At 38.7% G+C, this 17,937-nt stretch overlaps 1 protein-coding gene and 18 non-coding genes across 19 annotated transcripts; all 19 read left to right on the top strand.

The window, feature by feature from the left end:
• Positions 1 to 1,596: 1,596 nt before the first annotated feature.
• On the top strand, positions 1,597 to 1,669 carry trnav-aac (transfer RNA valine (anticodon AAC)). Its single transcript has one exon. It is a non-coding gene; the product is annotated as a tRNA-Val (tRNA).
• Positions 1,670 to 2,016: 347 nt separating this feature from the next.
• Positions 2,017 to 2,089, top strand: trnav-cac (transfer RNA valine (anticodon CAC)). The gene has a single exon. It is a non-coding gene; the product is annotated as a tRNA-Val (tRNA).
• A 775-nt stretch (positions 2,090 to 2,864) lies between these two features.
• trnav-cac (transfer RNA valine (anticodon CAC)) lies at positions 2,865 to 2,937 on the top strand. Its single transcript has one exon. It is a non-coding gene; the product is annotated as a tRNA-Val (tRNA).
• Positions 2,938 to 3,283: 346 nt separating this feature from the next.
• trnav-aac (transfer RNA valine (anticodon AAC)) lies at positions 3,284 to 3,357 on the top strand. Its single transcript has one exon. It is a non-coding gene; the product is annotated as a tRNA-Val (tRNA).
• Positions 3,358 to 3,498: 141 nt separating this feature from the next.
• trnav-uac (transfer RNA valine (anticodon UAC)) lies at positions 3,499 to 3,571 on the top strand. Its single transcript has one exon. It is a non-coding gene; the product is annotated as a tRNA-Val (tRNA).
• A 141-nt stretch (positions 3,572 to 3,712) lies between these two features.
• trnav-aac (transfer RNA valine (anticodon AAC)) lies at positions 3,713 to 3,785 on the top strand. Its single transcript has one exon. It is a non-coding gene; the product is annotated as a tRNA-Val (tRNA).
• Positions 3,786 to 4,765: 980 nt separating this feature from the next.
• Positions 4,766 to 4,838, top strand: trnav-aac (transfer RNA valine (anticodon AAC)). Its single transcript has one exon. It is a non-coding gene; the product is annotated as a tRNA-Val (tRNA).
• Positions 4,839 to 4,979: 141 nt separating this feature from the next.
• Positions 4,980 to 5,052, top strand: trnav-cac (transfer RNA valine (anticodon CAC)). The gene has a single exon. It is a non-coding gene; the product is annotated as a tRNA-Val (tRNA).
• Positions 5,053 to 5,399: 347 nt separating this feature from the next.
• Positions 5,400 to 5,472, top strand: trnav-aac (transfer RNA valine (anticodon AAC)). The gene has a single exon. It is a non-coding gene; the product is annotated as a tRNA-Val (tRNA).
• Positions 5,473 to 5,819: 347 nt separating this feature from the next.
• Positions 5,820 to 5,892, top strand: trnav-cac (transfer RNA valine (anticodon CAC)). The gene has a single exon. It is a non-coding gene; the product is annotated as a tRNA-Val (tRNA).
• A 1,203-nt stretch (positions 5,893 to 7,095) lies between these two features.
• On the top strand, positions 7,096 to 7,168 carry trnav-aac (transfer RNA valine (anticodon AAC)). Its single transcript has one exon. It is a non-coding gene; the product is annotated as a tRNA-Val (tRNA).
• Positions 7,169 to 7,309: 141 nt separating this feature from the next.
• trnav-cac (transfer RNA valine (anticodon CAC)) lies at positions 7,310 to 7,382 on the top strand. Its single transcript has one exon. It is a non-coding gene; the product is annotated as a tRNA-Val (tRNA).
• A 347-nt stretch (positions 7,383 to 7,729) lies between these two features.
• On the top strand, positions 7,730 to 7,802 carry trnai-aau (transfer RNA isoleucine (anticodon AAU)). The gene has a single exon. It is a non-coding gene; the product is annotated as a tRNA-Ile (tRNA).
• Positions 7,803 to 8,157: 355 nt separating this feature from the next.
• Positions 8,158 to 8,230, top strand: trnav-aac (transfer RNA valine (anticodon AAC)). The gene has a single exon. It is a non-coding gene; the product is annotated as a tRNA-Val (tRNA).
• A 1,516-nt stretch (positions 8,231 to 9,746) lies between these two features.
• Positions 9,747 to 10,450, top strand: ytx2 (Transposon TX1 149 kDa protein; the record flags this gene model as incomplete). Its single annotated transcript, NM_001146490.1, is given in 2 exon segments — positions 9,747 to 10,103; positions 10,106 to 10,450. Coding segments are annotated over 2 exon segments (371 nt in total), but the record flags the coding sequence as incomplete, so codon positions are not given.
• Positions 10,451 to 14,726: 4,276 nt separating this feature from the next.
• On the top strand, positions 14,727 to 14,798 carry trnaa-cgc (transfer RNA alanine (anticodon CGC)). The gene has a single exon. It is a non-coding gene; the product is annotated as a tRNA-Ala (tRNA).
• A 467-nt stretch (positions 14,799 to 15,265) lies between these two features.
• Positions 15,266 to 15,337, top strand: trnat-cgu (transfer RNA threonine (anticodon CGU)). Its single transcript has one exon. It is a non-coding gene; the product is annotated as a tRNA-Thr (tRNA).
• A 1,138-nt stretch (positions 15,338 to 16,475) lies between these two features.
• trnaa-cgc (transfer RNA alanine (anticodon CGC)) lies at positions 16,476 to 16,547 on the top strand. Its single transcript has one exon. It is a non-coding gene; the product is annotated as a tRNA-Ala (tRNA).
• Positions 16,548 to 17,018: 471 nt separating this feature from the next.
• Positions 17,019 to 17,090, top strand: trnat-cgu (transfer RNA threonine (anticodon CGU)). The gene has a single exon. It is a non-coding gene; the product is annotated as a tRNA-Thr (tRNA).
• The last annotated feature ends 847 nt before the right edge of the window (positions 17,091 to 17,937 follow it).

Genomic DNA, 17,937 nt, shown 5'->3' with positions numbered 1-17,937 from the left:
TCTTTTGACAGAAAGAGGGTTCAGGTGTGGAGTATCTTTATAGCACTGTTCAGTAAACACATAGATATGTTGTTTAATTATGGGATGGAACATTTTGATGAGTCTTTTGTTGAAGGGAGTGGGTTAATTTCACGAGAGGAGAGTGGAGGTATCACTTATAATTTTTGAAAGCACTGTTTTGATATTTTCTTTGTTGATAATTTGATAGGGGGTGAATTGTTCACCTGCCTCTGTTAGTCTAGTGTCTTCTGTATTGTTCTCTGTGGATTGTACTGTAAACAGTAGATTGTACTGTAAATATTGTAAACAAACATTTTTGATAATAAAAAAAAAAAAAAAAAAATCACGTTCGCTTAATACGCGAAAGGTCCCTGGTTCGAAACCGGGCGGAATCAACGCTCATTGACACGTGCAGTAGGTACTGTACTTTCAACAAAGAATTGTTATTTTCATGAATTCTGTATTCTGGAAATTCGAATACGTGCCATGAATATCTGTAAAATTTGGTTTACTCCTCGCAGCTAAATGTAGCAGCAGTTTCTGTAGTGTAGTGGTTATCACATTTGTTCACACGCGAAAGGTCCCTGGTTTGAAACCAGGCCGAAACAACGCTCATCGACACATTCAAGAAGTACTATAGTGTTAACAAAGAATGTTCATTATTCCCTTATTTTGGAAATTTGAATACGTGCCATGAATATTTTTAAAATTCGGTTTACTCCTTGCAGCTAATTGTAGCAGTAGTTTCTGTGGTGTAGTGGTTATCACTTTCGCTTCATACGCGAAAGGTCCCTTGTTCGAAACCTGGGCGGAAACAACGCTCATTGACACATTCTGAAGTACCATAGTGGTAACAGAAAATTTCATGAATTCTTTATTTTGGAAATTCGAATACGTGCCATGAATATTTTTAAAATTCGGTTTACTCCTTGCAGATAAATCAAGCAGCAGTTTCTGTAGTGTAGTGGTTATCACGTTAGCTTTACACGTGAAATGTCCTCAGTTTGAAACCGGGAGGAAACAGTGCTCTTTGACATGTGCAGTAGGTACTGTACTATTAACAGAGAATAGTTATTTTCATAAATGCCTAATTTTGGAAATTTGAACACGTGCCATGAATATCTGTAAAATTCGGTTTACTCCTTGCAGGATAATCGTTGAAGCAGCAGTGTCTGTAGGGTAGTGGTTATCACGTTCGCTTAACACGCGAAAGGTCCTCGGTTTGAAACCGGCCGGAAACAGAGCTCTTTGACACGTGCAGTAGGTACTGTACTTTCAACAAAGAATTGTTATTTTCATAAATTCTGTATTTTGGAAATTCGAATACGTGCCATGAATATCTGTAAAATTCGGTTTACTCCTCGCAGCTAAATGTAGCAGCAGTTTCTGTAGTGTAGTGGTTATCACGTTCGCTTTACACGTGAAAGGTCCTCAGTTTGAAACCGGGAGGAAACAGTGCTCTTTGACATGTGCAGTAGGTACTGTACTATTAACAGAGAATAGTTATTTTCATAAATGCCTAATTTTGGAAATTTGAACACGTGCCATGAATATCTGTAAAATTCGGTTTACTCCTTGCAGATAATTGTTGAAGCATTTTCTGTAGTGTAGCGGTTATCACGTTCGCTTAACACGCGAAAGGTCCTCGGTTCGAAACCGGGCGGAAACAGAGCTCTTTGACACGTGCAGTAGGTGCTGTACTTTCAACAAAGAGTTGTTATTTTCATGAATTCTGTATTTTGGAAATTCGAATACGTGCCATGAATATCTGTAAAATTCGGTTTAGTCCTCGCAGCTAAATGTAGCAGCAGTTTCTGTAGTGTAGTGGTTAGCACGTTTGTTCACACGCGAAAGGTCCCTGGTTCGAAACCAGGCGGAAACAACGCTCATCGACACATTCAAGAAGTACCATAGTGTTAACAAAGAATTTCATTATTGACTTATTTTGGAAATTCGAATACGTGCCATGAATATTTTTTAAATTCGGTTTACTCCTTGCAGATAATTGTAGCAGTAGTTTCTGTGGTGTAGTGGTTATCACGTTCGCTTCACACGCGAAAGGTCCCTGGTTCGAAACCGGGCGGAAACAACGCTCATTGACACATTCTGAAGTACCATAGTGGTAACAGAAAATTTCATGAATTCTTTATTTTGGAAATTCGAATACGTGCCATGAATATTTTTAAAATTCGGGTTACTCCTTGCAGAAAAATCAAGCAGCAGTTTCTGTAGTGTAGTGGTTATCACGTTAGCTTAACACGCGAAAGGTCCTCAGTTTGAAACCAGGAGGAAACACTGCTCTTTGACATGTGCAGTAGGTACTGTACTATTAACAGAGAATAGTTATTTTCATAAATGCCTAATTTTGGAAATTTGAACACGTGCCATGAATATCTGTAAAATTCGGTTTACTCCTTGCAGATAATTGTTGAAGCAGTTTCTGTAGTGTAGCGGTTATCACGTTCGCTTAACACGCGAAAGGTCCTCAGTTTGAAACCAGGAGGAAACACTGCTCTTTGACACGTGCAGTAGGTACTGTACTTTCAACAGAGAACAGTTATTTTCATAAATGCCTAATTTTGGAAATTCGAACACGTGCCATGAATATCTGTAAAATTCGGTTTACTCCTTGCAGGTAAATGTTGAAGCAGTTTCTGTAGTGTAGCGGTTATCACGTTCGCTTAACACGCGATCGGTCCACGGTTCGAAATCGGGCGGAAAAAGAGCTCTTTGACACTTGCAGTAGGTACTGTACTTTCAACAAAGAATTGTTATTTTCATGAATTCTGTATTTTGGAAATTCGAATACGTGCCATGAATATTTTTAAAATTCGGTTTACTCCTTGCAGCTAATTGTAGCAGTAGTTTCTGTGGTGTAGTGGTTATCACGTTTGCTTCACACGCGAAAGGTCCCTGGTTCGAAACCGGGCGGAAACAACGCTCATTGACACATTCTGTAGTACCATAGTGGTAACAGAAAATTTCATGAATTCTTTATTTTGGAAATTCGAATACGTGCCATGAATATTTTTAAAATTCGGTTTACTCCTTGCAGAAAAATCAAGCAGCAGTTTCTGTAGTGTAGTGGTTATCACGTTTGTTCACACGCGAAAGGTCCTCAGTTTGAAACCGGGAGGAAACACTGCTCTTTGACATGTGCAGTAGGTACTGTACTATTAACAGACAATAGTTATTTTCATAAATGCCTAATTTTGGAAATTTGAACACGTGCCATGAATATCTGTAAAATTCGGTTTACTCCTTGCAGATAATTGTTGAAGAAGTTTCTGTAGTGTAGTGGTTATCACGTTCGCTTAACACGCGAAAGGTCCTCGGTTCGAAACCCGGGCGGAAACAGAGCTCTTTGACACGTGCAGTAGGTACTGTACTTTCAACAAAGAATTGTTATTTTCATAAATTCTGTATTTTGGAAATTCGAATACGTGCCCTGAATATCTGTAAAATTCGGTTTACTTCTTGCAGGAAAATCAAGCAGCAGTTTCTGTAGTGTAGTGGTTATCGCGTTCGCTTTACACGCGAAAGGTCCTCGGTTCGAAACCGGGCGGAAACAGTGCTCTTTGACACGTGCAGTAGGTACAGTACTTTTAAAAGAGAATAGTTATTTTCATAAATGCCTAAATTTGGAAATTTCAACACGTGCCATGAATATCTGTAAAATTCGGTTTACTCCTTGCAGATAATTGTTGAAGCATTTTCTGTAGTGTAGTGGTTATCACGTTTGCTTAACACGCGAAAGGTCCTCGGTTCGAAACCGGGCGGAAACAGAGCTCTTTGACACGTGCAGTAGGTACTGTACTTTCAACAAAGAATTGTTATTTTCATAAATTCTGTATTTTGGAAATTCGAATACGTGCCATGAATATCTGTAAAATTCGGTTTACTCCTCGCAGCTAAATGTAGCAGCAGTTTCTGTAGTGTAGTGGTTATCACGTTTGTTCACACGCGAAAGGTCCCTGGTTCGAAACCAGGCGGAAACAACGCTCATCGACACATTCAAGAAGTACCATAGTGTTAACAAAGAATTTCATTATTCTCTTATTTTGGAAATTCGAATACGTGCCATGAATATTTAAAAAATTCGGTTTACTCCTTGCGGAAAAATCAAGCAGCAGTTTCTGTAGTGTAGTGGTTATCAAGTTTGCTTAATACGCGAAAGGTCCTCGGTTCGAACCGGGGCGGAAACAGAGCTCTTTGACACGTGCAGTAGGTACTGTACTTTCAACAAAGAATTGTTATTTTCATAAATTCTGTATTTTGGAAATTCGAATACGTGCCCTGAATATCTGTAAAATTCGGTTTAATTCTTGCAGGAAAATCAAGCAACAGTTTCTGTAGTGTAGTGGTTATCGCGTTCGCTTTACACGCGAAAGGTCCTCTGTTAGAAACCGGGCGGAAACAGTGCTCTTTGACACGTACAGTACTTTTAAAAGAGAATAGTTATTTTCATAAATGCCTAAATTTGGAAATTTCAACACGTGCCATGAATATCTGTAAAATTCGATTTACTCATTGTAGCTAAATGTAGCAGCAGTTTCTGTAGTGTAGTGGTTATCACGTTCGCTTTACACGTGAAAGGTCCTCGGTTTGAAACCGGGAGGAAACAGTGCTCTTTGACACGTGCAGTAGGTACTGTACTTTTAACAGAGAACAGTTATTTTCATAAATGCCTAATTTTGGAAATTTGAACACGTGCCATGAATATCTGTAAAATTCGGTTTACTCCTTGCAGGTAATTGTTGAAGCAGTTTCTGTAGTGTAGCGGTTATCACGTTCGCTTAACACGCGAACGGTCCTCGGTTCGAAACCGGGCGGAAAAAGAGCTCTTTGACACGTGCAGTAGGTACTGTACTTTCAACAAAGAATTGTTATTTTCATGAATTCTGTATTTTGGAAATTCGAATACGTGCCATGAATATTTTTAAAATTCGGTTTACTCCTTGCAGCTAATTGTAGCAGTAGTTTCTGTGGTGTAGTGGTTATCACGTTTGCTTCACACGCGAAAGGTCCCTGGTTCGAAACCGGGCGGAAACAACGCTCATTGACACATTCTGAAGTACCATAGTGGTAACAGAAAATTTCATGAATTCTTTATTTTGGAAATTCGAATACGTGCCATGAATATTTTTAAAATTCGGTTTACTCCTTGCAGAAAAATCAAGCAGCAGTTTCTGTAGTGTAGTGGTTATCACAATCGCTTTACACGTGAAAGGTCCTCAGTTTGAAACCGGGAGGAAACAGTGCTCTTTGACATGTGCAGTAGGTACTGTACTATTAACAGAGAATAGTTATTTTCATAAATGCCTAATTTTGGAAATTTGAACACGTGCCATGAATATCTGTAAAATTCGGTTTACTCCTTGCAGATAATTGTTGAAGCATTTTCTGTAGTGTAGCGGTTATCACGTTCGCTTAACACGCGAAAGGTCCTCGGTTCGAAACCGGGCGGAAACAGAGCTCTTTGACACGTGCAGTAGGTGCTGTACTTTCAACAAAGAGTTGTTATTTTCATGAATTCTGTATTTTGGAAATTCGAATACGTGCCATGAATATCTGTAAAATTCGGTTTACTCCTCGCAGGTAAATGTAGCAGCATTTTCTGTAGTGTAGTGGTTAGCACGTTTGTTCACACGCGAAAGGTCCCTGGTTCGAAACCAGGCGGAAACAACGCTCATCGACACATTCAAGAAGTACCATAGTGTTAACAAAGAATTTCATTATTCTCTTATTTTGGAAATTCGAATACGTGCCATGAATATTTTTAAAATTCGGTTTACTCCTTGCAGCTAATTGTAGCAGTAGTTTCTGTGGTGTAGTGGTTATCACGTTCGCTTCACACGCGAAAGGTCCCTGGTTCGAAACCGGGCGGAAACAACGCTCATTGACACATTCTTAAGTACCATAGTGGTAACAGAAAATTTCATGAATTCTTTATTTTGGAAATTCGAATACGTGCCATGAATATTTTTTAAATTCGGTTTACTCCTTGCAGAAAAATCAAGCAGCAGTTTCTGTAGTGTAGTGGTTATCACGTTAGCTTTACACGCGAAAGGTCCTCAGTTTGAAACCAGGAGGAAACACTGCTCTTTGACATGTGCAGTAGGTACTGTACTATTAACAGACAATAGTTATTTTCATAAATTCCTAATTTTGGAAATTTGAACACGTGCCATGAATATCTGTAAAATTCGGTTTACTCCTTGCAGATAATTGTTGAAGCAGTTTCTGTAGTGTAGCGGTTATCACGTTCGCTTAACACGCGAAAGGTCCTCAGTTTGAAACCAGGAGGAAACACTGCTCTTTGACATGTGCAGTAGGTACTGTACTATTAACAAAGAATAGTTATTTTCATAAATGCCTAATTTTGGAAATTTGAACACGTGCCATGAATATCTGTAAAATTCGGTTTACTCCTTGCAGATAATTGTTGAAGCAGTTTCTGTAGTGTAGCGGTTATCACGTTCGCTTAACACGCTAACGGTCCTCGGTTCGAACACGGGCGGAAAAAGAGCTCTTTGACACGTGCAGTAGGTACTGTACTTTCAACAAAGAATTGTTATTTTCATAAATTCTGTATTTTGGAAATTCGAATACGTGCCCTGAATATCTGGAAAATTCGGTTTAATTCTTGCAGGAAAATCAAGCAACAGTTTCTGTAGTGTAGTGGTTATCGCGTTCGCTTTACACGCGAAAGGTCCTCTGTTCGAAACCAGGCGGAAACAGTGCTCTTTGACACGTGCAGTAGGTACAGTACTTTTAAAAGACAATAGTTATTTTCATAAATGCCTAAATTTGGAAATTTCAACACGTGCCATGAATATCTGTAAAATTCGATTTACTCATTGTAGCTAAATGTAGCAGCAGTTTCTGTAGTGTAGTGGTTATCACGTTCGCTTTACACGTGAAAGGTCCTCAGTTTGAAACAGGGAGGAAACAGTGCTCTTTGACATGTGCAGTAGGTACTGTACTATTAACAGAGAATACTTATTTTCATAAATGCCTAATTTTGGAAATTTGAACACGTGCCATGAATATCTGTAAAATTCGGTTTACTCCTTGCAGATAATTGTTAAAGCAGTTTCTGTAGTGTAGCGGTTATCACGTTCGCTTAACACGCGAAAGGTCCTCGTTTCGAAACCGGGCGGAAACAGAGCTCTTTGACACGTGCAGTAGGTACTGTACTTTCAACAAAGAATTGTTATTTTCCTGAATTCTGTATTTTGGAAATTTGAATACGTGCCATGAATATCTTTAAAATTCGGTTTACTCCTCGCAGCTAATTGTAGCAGCAGTTTCTGTGGTGTAGTGGTTATCACGTTTGCTTCACACGCGAAAGGTCCCTGGTTCGAAACCGGGTGGAAACAACGCTCATTGACACATTCTGAAGTACCATAGTGGTAACAGAAAATTTCATGAATTCTTTATTTTGGAAATTCGAATACGTGCCATGAATATTTTTAAAATTCGGTTTACTCCTTGCAGAAAAATCAAGCAGCAGTTTCTGTAGTGTAGTGGTTATCACGTTCTCTTTACACGTGAAAGGTCCTCAGTTTGAAACTGGGAGGAAACAGTGCTCTTTGACACGTGCAGTAGGTACTGTACTATTAACAGAGAATAGTTATTTTCATAAATGCCTAATTTTCGAAATTTGAACACGTGCCATGAATATCTGTAATATTCGGTTTACTCCTTGCAGGTAATTGTTGAAGCAGTTTCTGTAGTGTAGCGGTTATCACGTTCGCTTAATACGCGTAAGGTCCCTGGTTCGAAACCGGGCGGAATCAACGCTCATTGACACGTGCAGTAGGTACTGTACTTTCAACAAAGAATTATTATTTTCATGAATTCTGTATTTTGGAAATTCGAATACGTGCCATGAATATTTTTAAAATTCGGTTTACTCCTCGCAGCTAATTGTAGCAGTAGGTTCTGTGGTGTAGTGGTTATCACGTTCTCTTTACACGTGAAAGGTCCTCTGTTTGAAACCGGGAGGAAACAGCGCTCTTTGACACGTGCAGTAGGTACTGTACTATTAACAGAGAATAGTTATTTTCATAAATTCCTTATTTTGGAAATTTGAACACGTGCCATGAATATCTGTAAAATTCGGTTTACTCCTTGCAGATAACTGTTGCAGCAGTTTCTGTAGTGTAGTGGTTATCACGTTCGCTTAACACGCGAAAGGTCCTCGGTTCGAAACCGGGCGGAAACAGAGCTCTTTGACACGTGCAGTAGGTACTGTACTTTTAACAAAGAATTGTTATTTTCATAAATTCTTTATTTTGGAAATTTGAACACGTGCCATGAATATCTGTAAAATTCGGTTTACTCCTTGCAGCGGAATGTAGCAGCAGTGTCTGTAGTGTAGCGGTTATCACGTTCGCTTTACACGCCCCTTTTTGGAGTTTCAGGAAGTGGAAGAGAAGCAGGTTTCTGAGTGCTTGAGAGAGAATATCGTTTTTTTGGAGGTCTAGTTGACTTATAAGTTTGAAAGTTTGTGAGTGACTGTAGTGAAGTTTCTGTGAAACGTTTTTGCTATTGTCCCCCATCAGCGTGAGCTGTTTGGGGGATATTGCTTAAAATAACCGGACGGACAACATGGCTTCGACATCAAGAATACAAACGACGACGAGAAAGGACAACAGTGAAATCAGAATGTTAAACGAAGAACTGAAAAAAGAACATATGAGAAGGAACTGACGGTGAACGTGGAAATAAGTGGAGAAGGGAAAATAACAACGATGGAATTGCTGAGAGGAATAAAGGAAGTTTGCGGAACAATACTGGGATGTCGAATGAAAGACGGGAATAAGTATGAAGTAACAATGTCTCATGTAAATGGAAAAGAAAGACTAATAGACGGGCTAAAGATAAAGAACTGTCAAATCATGGCTAAAGAACTAGGGAACGATGAGCTGGTGGTGTCCTTTTTGAACTTGCCCGCATACATTACGGATGAGGAGATAGAAGAGAAACTAAAAGGCTGGAAGGTGAAGGCGACCACGCCAATCAAGAGGAGGATGTGGCCAGGAACGGACATTGTAGATGGGACAAGATTTTGCAAGGTAAAGTTTACAGACAATGTGCAATCCTTGCCATATTCTACTAAATTTAACACTGTCGAGGGATTTGAATATTTTCGTGTAATCCACGACAATCAAGTGAAGGTATGTAGATTATGTATTCAGCCGGGGCACATACTTAAGGAATGTCCGGAATTCACATGCCACAAATGTAGTGAACAAGGGCATTATGCCAGAGAATGTCGGAACATAGGAAATGTGTGCAAAATGTGTGACAGACCTAAAGTTAGATGTAGCTGTAATAAGGGAGAAAATCACTTACTTTTGCAAACAATGGACCTCACGTCTGAGGAAGAGGGGAGTGTGCCTATGGAGAGGGAGGATGAGAGTGACATGGAGAGTGTGACTCCAGAGACAGTGGCAGATAAGCTTGAAGAGCCTGTAATGTCTCCTGGCAAAGCACGAGACGCCGTTTTAGTCTCTGCTGCTGACAAGGTGGAACAGCAGCACATGATGGGTGAAAGACATACACAGGTAGAGATGGTGCAAGGTGCTTCTCAGGTGCCTGAGCCAGCTTTAAGCCTGTGTAAAAATTACACCAAAGAGTGGGCTGGGTCCACTGAAGTCACGGGCACTGTTAAAGCGCACTTTTCAAAAGGCTTCCCCGCCGCTCCCCCCAAAAATCCAAATAAAGAGACGGATGATGAAATAGATAGTGAGGATCTTCAGTTGTTTGTAAAAAATAAGAGGTCATTGTCGAAAACCAGGGAGATGATGGGTTTTGGAAAAAAGAAAAAGTAGGATTTTTAAGGACTTGTTTGGCTCTGATTATACTTCTGCACACATTCATAATGATTACAGTCGCATCCCTAAATGGTAACAGTTTGAGAAACATGAGCAAATTTGAGCAGGTATTAGTGTCTGTTAAGGCAGACATGTTGTGTTTTCAAGAGACCAATTGGACAGACTCCAAAATGCAGGAGATTAAGAGTAAATGGTCAGATTTAATTTTTTGTAGTCATGGAGGGGATAAAACATGTGGTGTGGCTATTTTGATAAAAAAATGATGTGGTGCAAAATGTAAAAGAAATATATGCTGACAATGATGGCAGACTTATTGTAATTGAATTTGAAGTTCAAAATGTAGTTTTTCGTTTAATTAATGTTTATGCTTCAAACATTGAATCTGAAAGGAGAGAAATGTTTCACAAATTAAAAACACTGTGCTCAGAAAACTGTATACTGATAGGAGATTTTAATGTGAGGTGTAGTAGAATGGATGCCTCTAGTTGTGCTAAATTCAGATATGACTCTTCTAGAAATGCATTATGGAAACTTATGAATGAGGAGAATCTAGTCGATATATGGAGGGCTGAAAATCCAAACAGAAGAGTATTCTCTAGAAGGCAGGTGGTTCTAAAGGAATTAAAACAAAGCAGAATTGATTTATGTCTAGCAAAACAAGAATTGGTGCAGAATGTTAAGAAGGTGTCATATACCTTTACAGCATATAGTGATCATGCAGTAATGTCATTTCAAATGGGTTTTGGTGTGGAGAGGAGAGGGGGAGGTGTCTGGTGTTTAAATGCCAGTCTGTTAAAGGAGGAAGGATATAGAAATGAAATTGTTGAATGTATTAATGATGAAATGTCTAATGTACTGTTAAAAGAGAATGTGTGTTTATGGTGGGAGGAAGTGAAAGTAAAAGTAAAAAATAGGAGTATTAGGTACGCAAAAAATCATAACCGTTTAGATAAGCAGAAAGAAATAATGCTTAGGAATAGGATGTTGCATGAACTTGAAAAGGCTGATACGGATCCAGACTATGATGTTGTGAATTATTTGAAAATCCATGCAGAGCTGGGTCGTTATGAAAAAAATAAATGTTTGGGTGCTATTGTTAGGAGCAGGGCACAGTACGCTTTGGAGGGAGAGAAATGTACATCCTTTTTTTTGGGTCTGGAAAAAGAAAACAAACTAAGAGTTACATTGTAGAGTTGGAAGATGAAAGAGGTGTAAAGGTAAACGATTTTGTTGGGATCTTAGAGACAGTTGAAACCTTTTACAGAAATCTTTACAAAAAGAATGATGTAGATAAAGTGTGTGTTGTAAAAGTGTTGGATACAATTAGTGCCAAAGTATCGCAGGCAGATAGAATGATGTGTGATGAAGAGATTTCGATTATGGAAATCAAGGAAGCAATTGTTAGCACGCAAGGTAATAAAAGTCCGGGTTTGGATGGTTTAACAAATGAGTTCTATAAAGTCTTTGTAGATATTTTGGCACCCATTTTAGTGAGGGTGTTTCATTATATGGAAGAGAATAAGGAAATCCCTGAGTCTATGTCAACTGGAATGTTAACGATCTTATTCAAAAATAGGGGCAGTAGATTAAAGTTAGAAAATTATAGGCCTATTAGCCTTCTAAATTCGGATTATAAGATACTGACTAAAGTGTTAGCGAATAGGATGAAAAAGGTGATTGGGAGTATTATTGAATCAACACAAGCCTACGGCATACCTGGAAGAGATATTTCAGATGTCATTTGTACAATTAGGGATGTTGTTAATCAAATGAAAAATGAAGGTGGTATAGTTTTAAGTTTGGACTTTAACAAAGCTTTCGATAGAGTGGAGCACAGCTTTTTATTACAGACTTTGGAGAGGTTTGGGTTTGGGCCAAAGTTTGTATCTTGGATCAACCTGTTGTATAGTGGGGCTAAAAGTTGTGTTAAATGTAACGGAGTGTTAACAGATACTTTCCCTGTGGAGAGGTCAGTAAGGCAGGGCTGTCCTTTGTCAGCTCTGCTGTACAGTGTTTCTACAGAACCGTTAGCTACATTGATAAATAGTAATAAAGAAGTAAGGGGTGTTGGAATCCCAGGTGGTGGTGTCAGTGTTGTACATCAGTACGCTGATGACACTACTTGTACTGTGAAGGATATAGAAAGTATTGGAAGCATTATGGGGATCATAGATATATATGGCAAGGCATCGGGTGCTAAAGTTAATATAGAGAAGACTGAAATAATGTTTGTTGGGGATATCAATGTAAACGGGTGTGAGATTCCATTCAAGAGCGCAAAGGATTTTATTAAAGTGCTGGGAGTAAACATTGGTGTAAAGGAGAAAGAGGCAAAAGATATAACTTGGACTGGGATCCTTAATAAAGTCAAGCTAACGTTGAATTTCTGGAAAAATAGAAAACTAAAGTTACAAGGGAAAGTAATTGTTGCAAATGCTTTGGTATTATCCAAATTTGTGTATGTTTTGGGAGTCCTGGACATGCCGGAGTGGGTCCTAAATGAATTGAATAATGTGGTGTCAAATTTTATATGGGATGGTAAAGGAGTGAGAATATCTCAGAAAACATTGATTGCTGACTATGTGGATGGAGGTTTAAAACTTGTAGATTTAGGTGTCAAAAGAAAAGCTATTAGGATAAAAACAGTAAAGAAATATTTGTATGACAGTGAAGATTATGGCTGGAAACACTTCTTTAGAGTCTACTTAGAGGAGAGTGGTGGTTGTGAGGATAATGGTTTATTGATGGGGCTTAAAAGGGCAATGTTTGAAAAGGTACCAGATTTTTATAAAGAGGTGCTAAATGCATGGGCAGAGTTGTTGCCTAATGTATATTATGAATGTGGACATATTGACCTGATTATGAATCAACCTATATTTCTGAATGAGAAAATCAAGAACAAAGAAAAAGTTTTGTATAATAAAGTATTTATGAGTGCAGGTCTACGGCAAATAAAAGATTATACATATGAGGTAATTCCAGGGTTTTTACCTGGGGAAGCTATTTTTGACATAATCAATGAATGGGATGAAGAGGTGGGAAGGGGAACAGTGAATAATATGTATGACAAGATAAAGAATAGTATACCAAGAGCATGGGTTGATTTAATAAATAGTGAAGTTGAAAGAGAAGATTTATTTGTATTTCCTAATTTGTTCATTGGTAGCAGTAAGAAGAAAGTACATTTATCTAGTATACCAGTGAAAAGATTGTATAGAATAATGGTAGGAAAAGTGTGTAGAAGGCCGGCTGCTGAGAAATTTTGGAAAGTAGTTTTTCCGGAATTGGATGAAAAAAGATATGGGGAAATTTAAATGTAAAATATAATAGTAAGGAGTGTGAAAATAATGATTTCAAACTAAGACATAATAGAATATTTACAAAGGTGGTGCTAAAGAAAATTAATTGTGAGATAGAAAGGGAATGCGACGTATGTGGACGTTTCCCGGAAACTCTTATGCATTTGTTTATAGAATGTGAGGATTTAAAATATTTTTTTGTAAAGTTAAGGAAATGTTATGTAGAAACTGGGGGGAGATTTCGTGAAAAAGTATGCGTGGGAGGAACTTTTGTTATTTGGAGTGTCTGGTAAATGTGAGGGTGCTAATGTGTGTTTGTTGAATATGGTTTTGAGTTTTGTGAGGTATGCTATTTTTTGTAGGAGGAATTATGTTTCTTTTGACAGAAAGAGGGTTCAGGTGTGGAGTATCTTTATAGCACTGTTCAGTAAACACATAGATATGTTGTTTAATTATGGGATGGAACATTTTGATGAGTCTTTTGTTGAAGGGAGTGGGTTAATTTCACGAGAGGAGAGTGGAGGTATCACTTATAATTTTTGAAAGCACTGTTTTGATATTTTCTTTGTTGATAATTTGATAGGGGGTGAATTGTTCACCTGCCTCTGTTAGTCTAGTGTCTTCTGTATTGTTCTCTGTGGATTGTACTGTAAACAGTAGATTGTACTGTAAATATTGTAAACAAACATTTTTGATAATAAAAATAATAAAAAATAAAATAAAAAAAAATCACGTTCGCTTAACACGCGAAAGGTCCTCGGTTCGAAACCTGGCGGAAACAGAGCTCTTTGACACGTGCAGTAGGTACTGTACTTTCAACAAAGAATTATTATTTTCATAAATTCTGTATTTTGGAAATTCGAATACGTGCCATGAATATCTGTAAAATTCGGTTTATTCTTTGCAGCTAAATGTAGCAGCAGATTCTGTAGTGTAGTGGTTATCACATTCGCTTTACACACGAAAGGTCTTCGGTTTGAAACCGGGAGGAAACAGTGCTCTTTGACACATGCAGTAGGTACTGTACTTTAAACAGAGAATAGTTATTTTCATAAATGCATTATTTTGGAAATTCGAATACGTGCCATGAATATCTTATATTTATATTTCCCTCAATAACTTTAAACATCAGCTATCTGAGCAGCTAACCGTTCACTGCAGCTGTACATAGGCCATCTGTAAATAGCCCACCCAATCTACCTACCTCATCCCCATATTGTTTTTATTTACTTTCTGCTCTTTTGCACACCAGTATTTGTACTTGCACATCATCATCTGCTCATCTATCACTCCAGTGTTAATTTGCTAAATTGTAATTACCTCACTACCATGGCCTATTTATTACCTTACCTCCTCACGCCATTTGCACACACTGTATATAGACTTTCTTTTTTCTATTGTGTTATTGACTGTATGCTTGTTTATTCCATTTGTAACTCTGTGTTGTTGTTTGTGTCGCACTGCTTTGCTTTATCTTGGCCAGGTTGCAGTTCTCAATGAGAACTTGTTCTCCACCAGCTTACCTGGTTAAATAAAGGTGAAATAAAATAAAATAAGAAACATTTTTTATCTCTCCCAGAACGGGGATGTAGCTCAGTGGTAGAGCGCATGCTTCGCATGTATGAGGTCCTGGGTTCAATCCCCAGCATCTCCATTTAAAATTACTGCATTGACCCAACTCCTACTTTACAGAATGTTGTAATTCTAAGCAGGAAACAGAGACGTGCTAAATAATTTGGTTTTGTAATCTGAAGAACATTCCTTCAATCCCTCTTCGTACAATTATAGAACAGAAGTGGCATTATTGCCATCTTTTATGGCGTCATTTTCAAAAACTGAAGTTCATGGGTTCGATCCCAGTCTGTACCTGGTTTAAGAATTGCTGCTATCATTTCATTGTAGTTTCAATGGAGTGGAGTATATAAAAAGTACATTGTATTGATATTGCATTTTATCTGCAAATGAAATGGGATGGAAGCTCAGAGGGGGAGTGCATGCAAAATATGGATGAGGTCCTCGGTTCAATCCCAAGATTCTCCACTGAGTTTATTTGTGTGCCAAATTCACATTTACACAACTACTACTTTCCTGAATGTTGATATATAATTCAGAACGTAGAGTGGCATGGTGGCCAAGTGGTAAGGCGTCGGTCTCGTAAACCGAAGATCATGGGTTCAAATCCCTTCTGTGCCTTTATGAAAGACATCTGATATCATGGACCTGTGTTTTAATTGGAGGACTTTGCAGAAAATCAAGTTGTATCAATATTGCAACACAGCTATTATAGTAAGTGGATGTATCTCTATGGTAGAGCCAGTACTTTACATGTATGCGGTCCAACGTTCATCCCCAACTTCTCTGTTGACTGTAATTACTTGTTAAATTAGCTTTTGCACAACTCCCACTTTCCAGAATGTTGACATTCTAAGAAGGAAATAGATATGCTAAATCATCTGTTTCTGTAAACTGAAGCACATGGGTTCAATCCTTGTTCGACGTTTATGGAAGATAGCTGATATTATGTAAATGTACTTTCATTAGAACAGTGTAAAGAAAAGGTCAATTGTATTGATATGACCACTGCGACCTGTATGCTCTAGTCGGCTGGCCCTCGCTACCTATTCGTCACCAGACCCACTGGCTCCAGGTCATCTATAAGTCTATGCTAGGTAAAGCTCCGCCTTATCTCAACTCACTGGTCACGATAAAAACACCCACCCGTAGCACTCGCTCCAGCAGATATATCTCACTGGTCATCCCCAAAGCCAACACCTCCTTTGGCTGCCTTTCCTTCCAGTTCTCTGCTGCCAATGACTGGAACGAATTGCAAAAATCGCTGAACCTGGACACTTATATTTCCCTCACTAACTTTAAACATCAGCTATCTGAGCAGCTAACCGATCGCTGCAGCTGTACATAGGCCATCTGTAAATAGCCCACCCAATCTACCTACCTCATCCCCATATTGTTTTATTTACTTTCTGCTCTTTTGCACACCAGTATTTGTACTTGCACATCATCATCTGCTCATCTGTCACTCCAGTGTTAATTTGCTAAATTGTAATTACCTCACTACCATGGCCTATTTATTACCTTACCTCCTCATGCCATTTGCACACACTGTATATAGACTTTCTTTTTTTCTATTGTGTTATTGACTGTATTCTTGTTTATTCCATTTGTAACTCTGTGTTGTTGTTTGTGTCGCACTGCTTTGCTTTATCTTGGCCAGGTCGCAGTTCTCAATGAGAACTTGTTCTCCACAAGCTTACCAGGTTAAATAAAGGTGAAATAAAATAAAATAAGAAACATTTTTTATCTTTCCCAGAAAGGGGATGTAGCTCAGTGGTAGAGGGCATGCTTCGCATGTATGAGGTCCTGGGTTCAATCCCCAGCTTCTCCATTTAAAATTACTGCATTGACCCAACCAACTCCTACTTTACAGAATGTTGTAATTCTAAGCAGGAAACAGAGACGTGCTAAATAATTTGGTTTTGTAATCTGAAGAACATCCCTTCAATCCCTGTTCGTACAATTATAGAACAGAAGTGGCATGATTGCCATCTTTTATGGCGTCATTTTCAAAAACTGAAGTTCATGGGTTCGATCCCAGTCTGTACCTGGTTTAAGAATTGCTGCTATCATTTCATTGTAGTTTCAATGGAGTGGTGTATATAAAAAGTACATTGTATTGATATTGCATTTTATCTGCAAATGAAATGGGATGGAAGCTCAGAGGGGGAGTGCATGCAAAATATGGATGAGGTCCTCGGTTCAATCCCAAGATTCTCCACTGAGTTTATTTGTGTGCCAAATTCACATTTACACAACTACTACTTTCCTGAATGTTGATATATCATTAACAGCGTAGAGTGGCATGGTGGCCAAGTGGTAAGGCGTTGGTCTCGTAAACCGAAGATCATGGGTTCAAATCCCTTCTGTGCCTTTATGAAAGACATCTGATATCATGGACCTGTGCTTTACTTGGAGGACTTTGCAGAAAAAGCAAGTTGTGTCAATATGGCAACACAGTTACTATAGTAAGGGGATGTATCTCTATGGTAGAGCCAGTACTTTACATGTATGCGGTCCAACGTTAATCCCCAACTTCTCTGTTGACTGTATTTACTTGTTAAATTAGCTTTTGCACAACTCCCACTTTCCAGAATGTTGACATTCTAAGAAGGAAATAGATATGCTAAATCATCTGTTTCTGTAAACTGAAGCACATGGGTTCAATCCTTGTTCGACGTTTATGGAAGATAGCTGATATTATGTAAATGTACTTTCATTAGAACAGTGTAAAGAAAAGGTCAATTGTATTGATATGACCACTGCGACCTGTATGCTCTAGTCGGCTGGCCCTCGCTACCTATTCGTCACCAGACCCACTGGCTCCAGGTCATCTATAAGTCTATGCTAGGTAAAGCTCCGCCTTATCTCAACTCACTGGTCACGATAAAAACACCCACCCGTAGCACTCGCTCCAGCAGATATATCTCACTGGTCATCCTCAAAGCCAACACCTCCTTTGGCCACCTTTCCTTCCAGTTCTCTGCTGCCAATGACTGGAACGAATTGCAAAAATCGCTGAACCTGGACACTTATATTTCCCTCACTAACTTTAAACATCAGCTATCTGAGCAGCTAACCGATCGCTGCAGCTGTACATAGGCCATCTGTAAATAGCCCACCCAATCTACCTACCTCATCCCCATATTGTTTTTATTTACTTTCTGCTCTTTTGCACACCAGTATTTGTACTTGCACATCATCATCTGCTCATCTATCAC

This window comes from Salmo salar, unplaced genomic scaffold (genome assembly GCF_905237065.1).
Source record: "Salmo salar unplaced genomic scaffold, Ssal_v3.1, whole genome shotgun sequence".
Classification (NCBI taxonomy): Eukaryota; Metazoa; Chordata; class Actinopteri; order Salmoniformes; family Salmonidae; genus Salmo; species Salmo salar.
The sequence above is the reverse complement of the archived record's forward strand: the minus strand, read 5'-3'. Positions and strand labels throughout refer to the sequence as shown.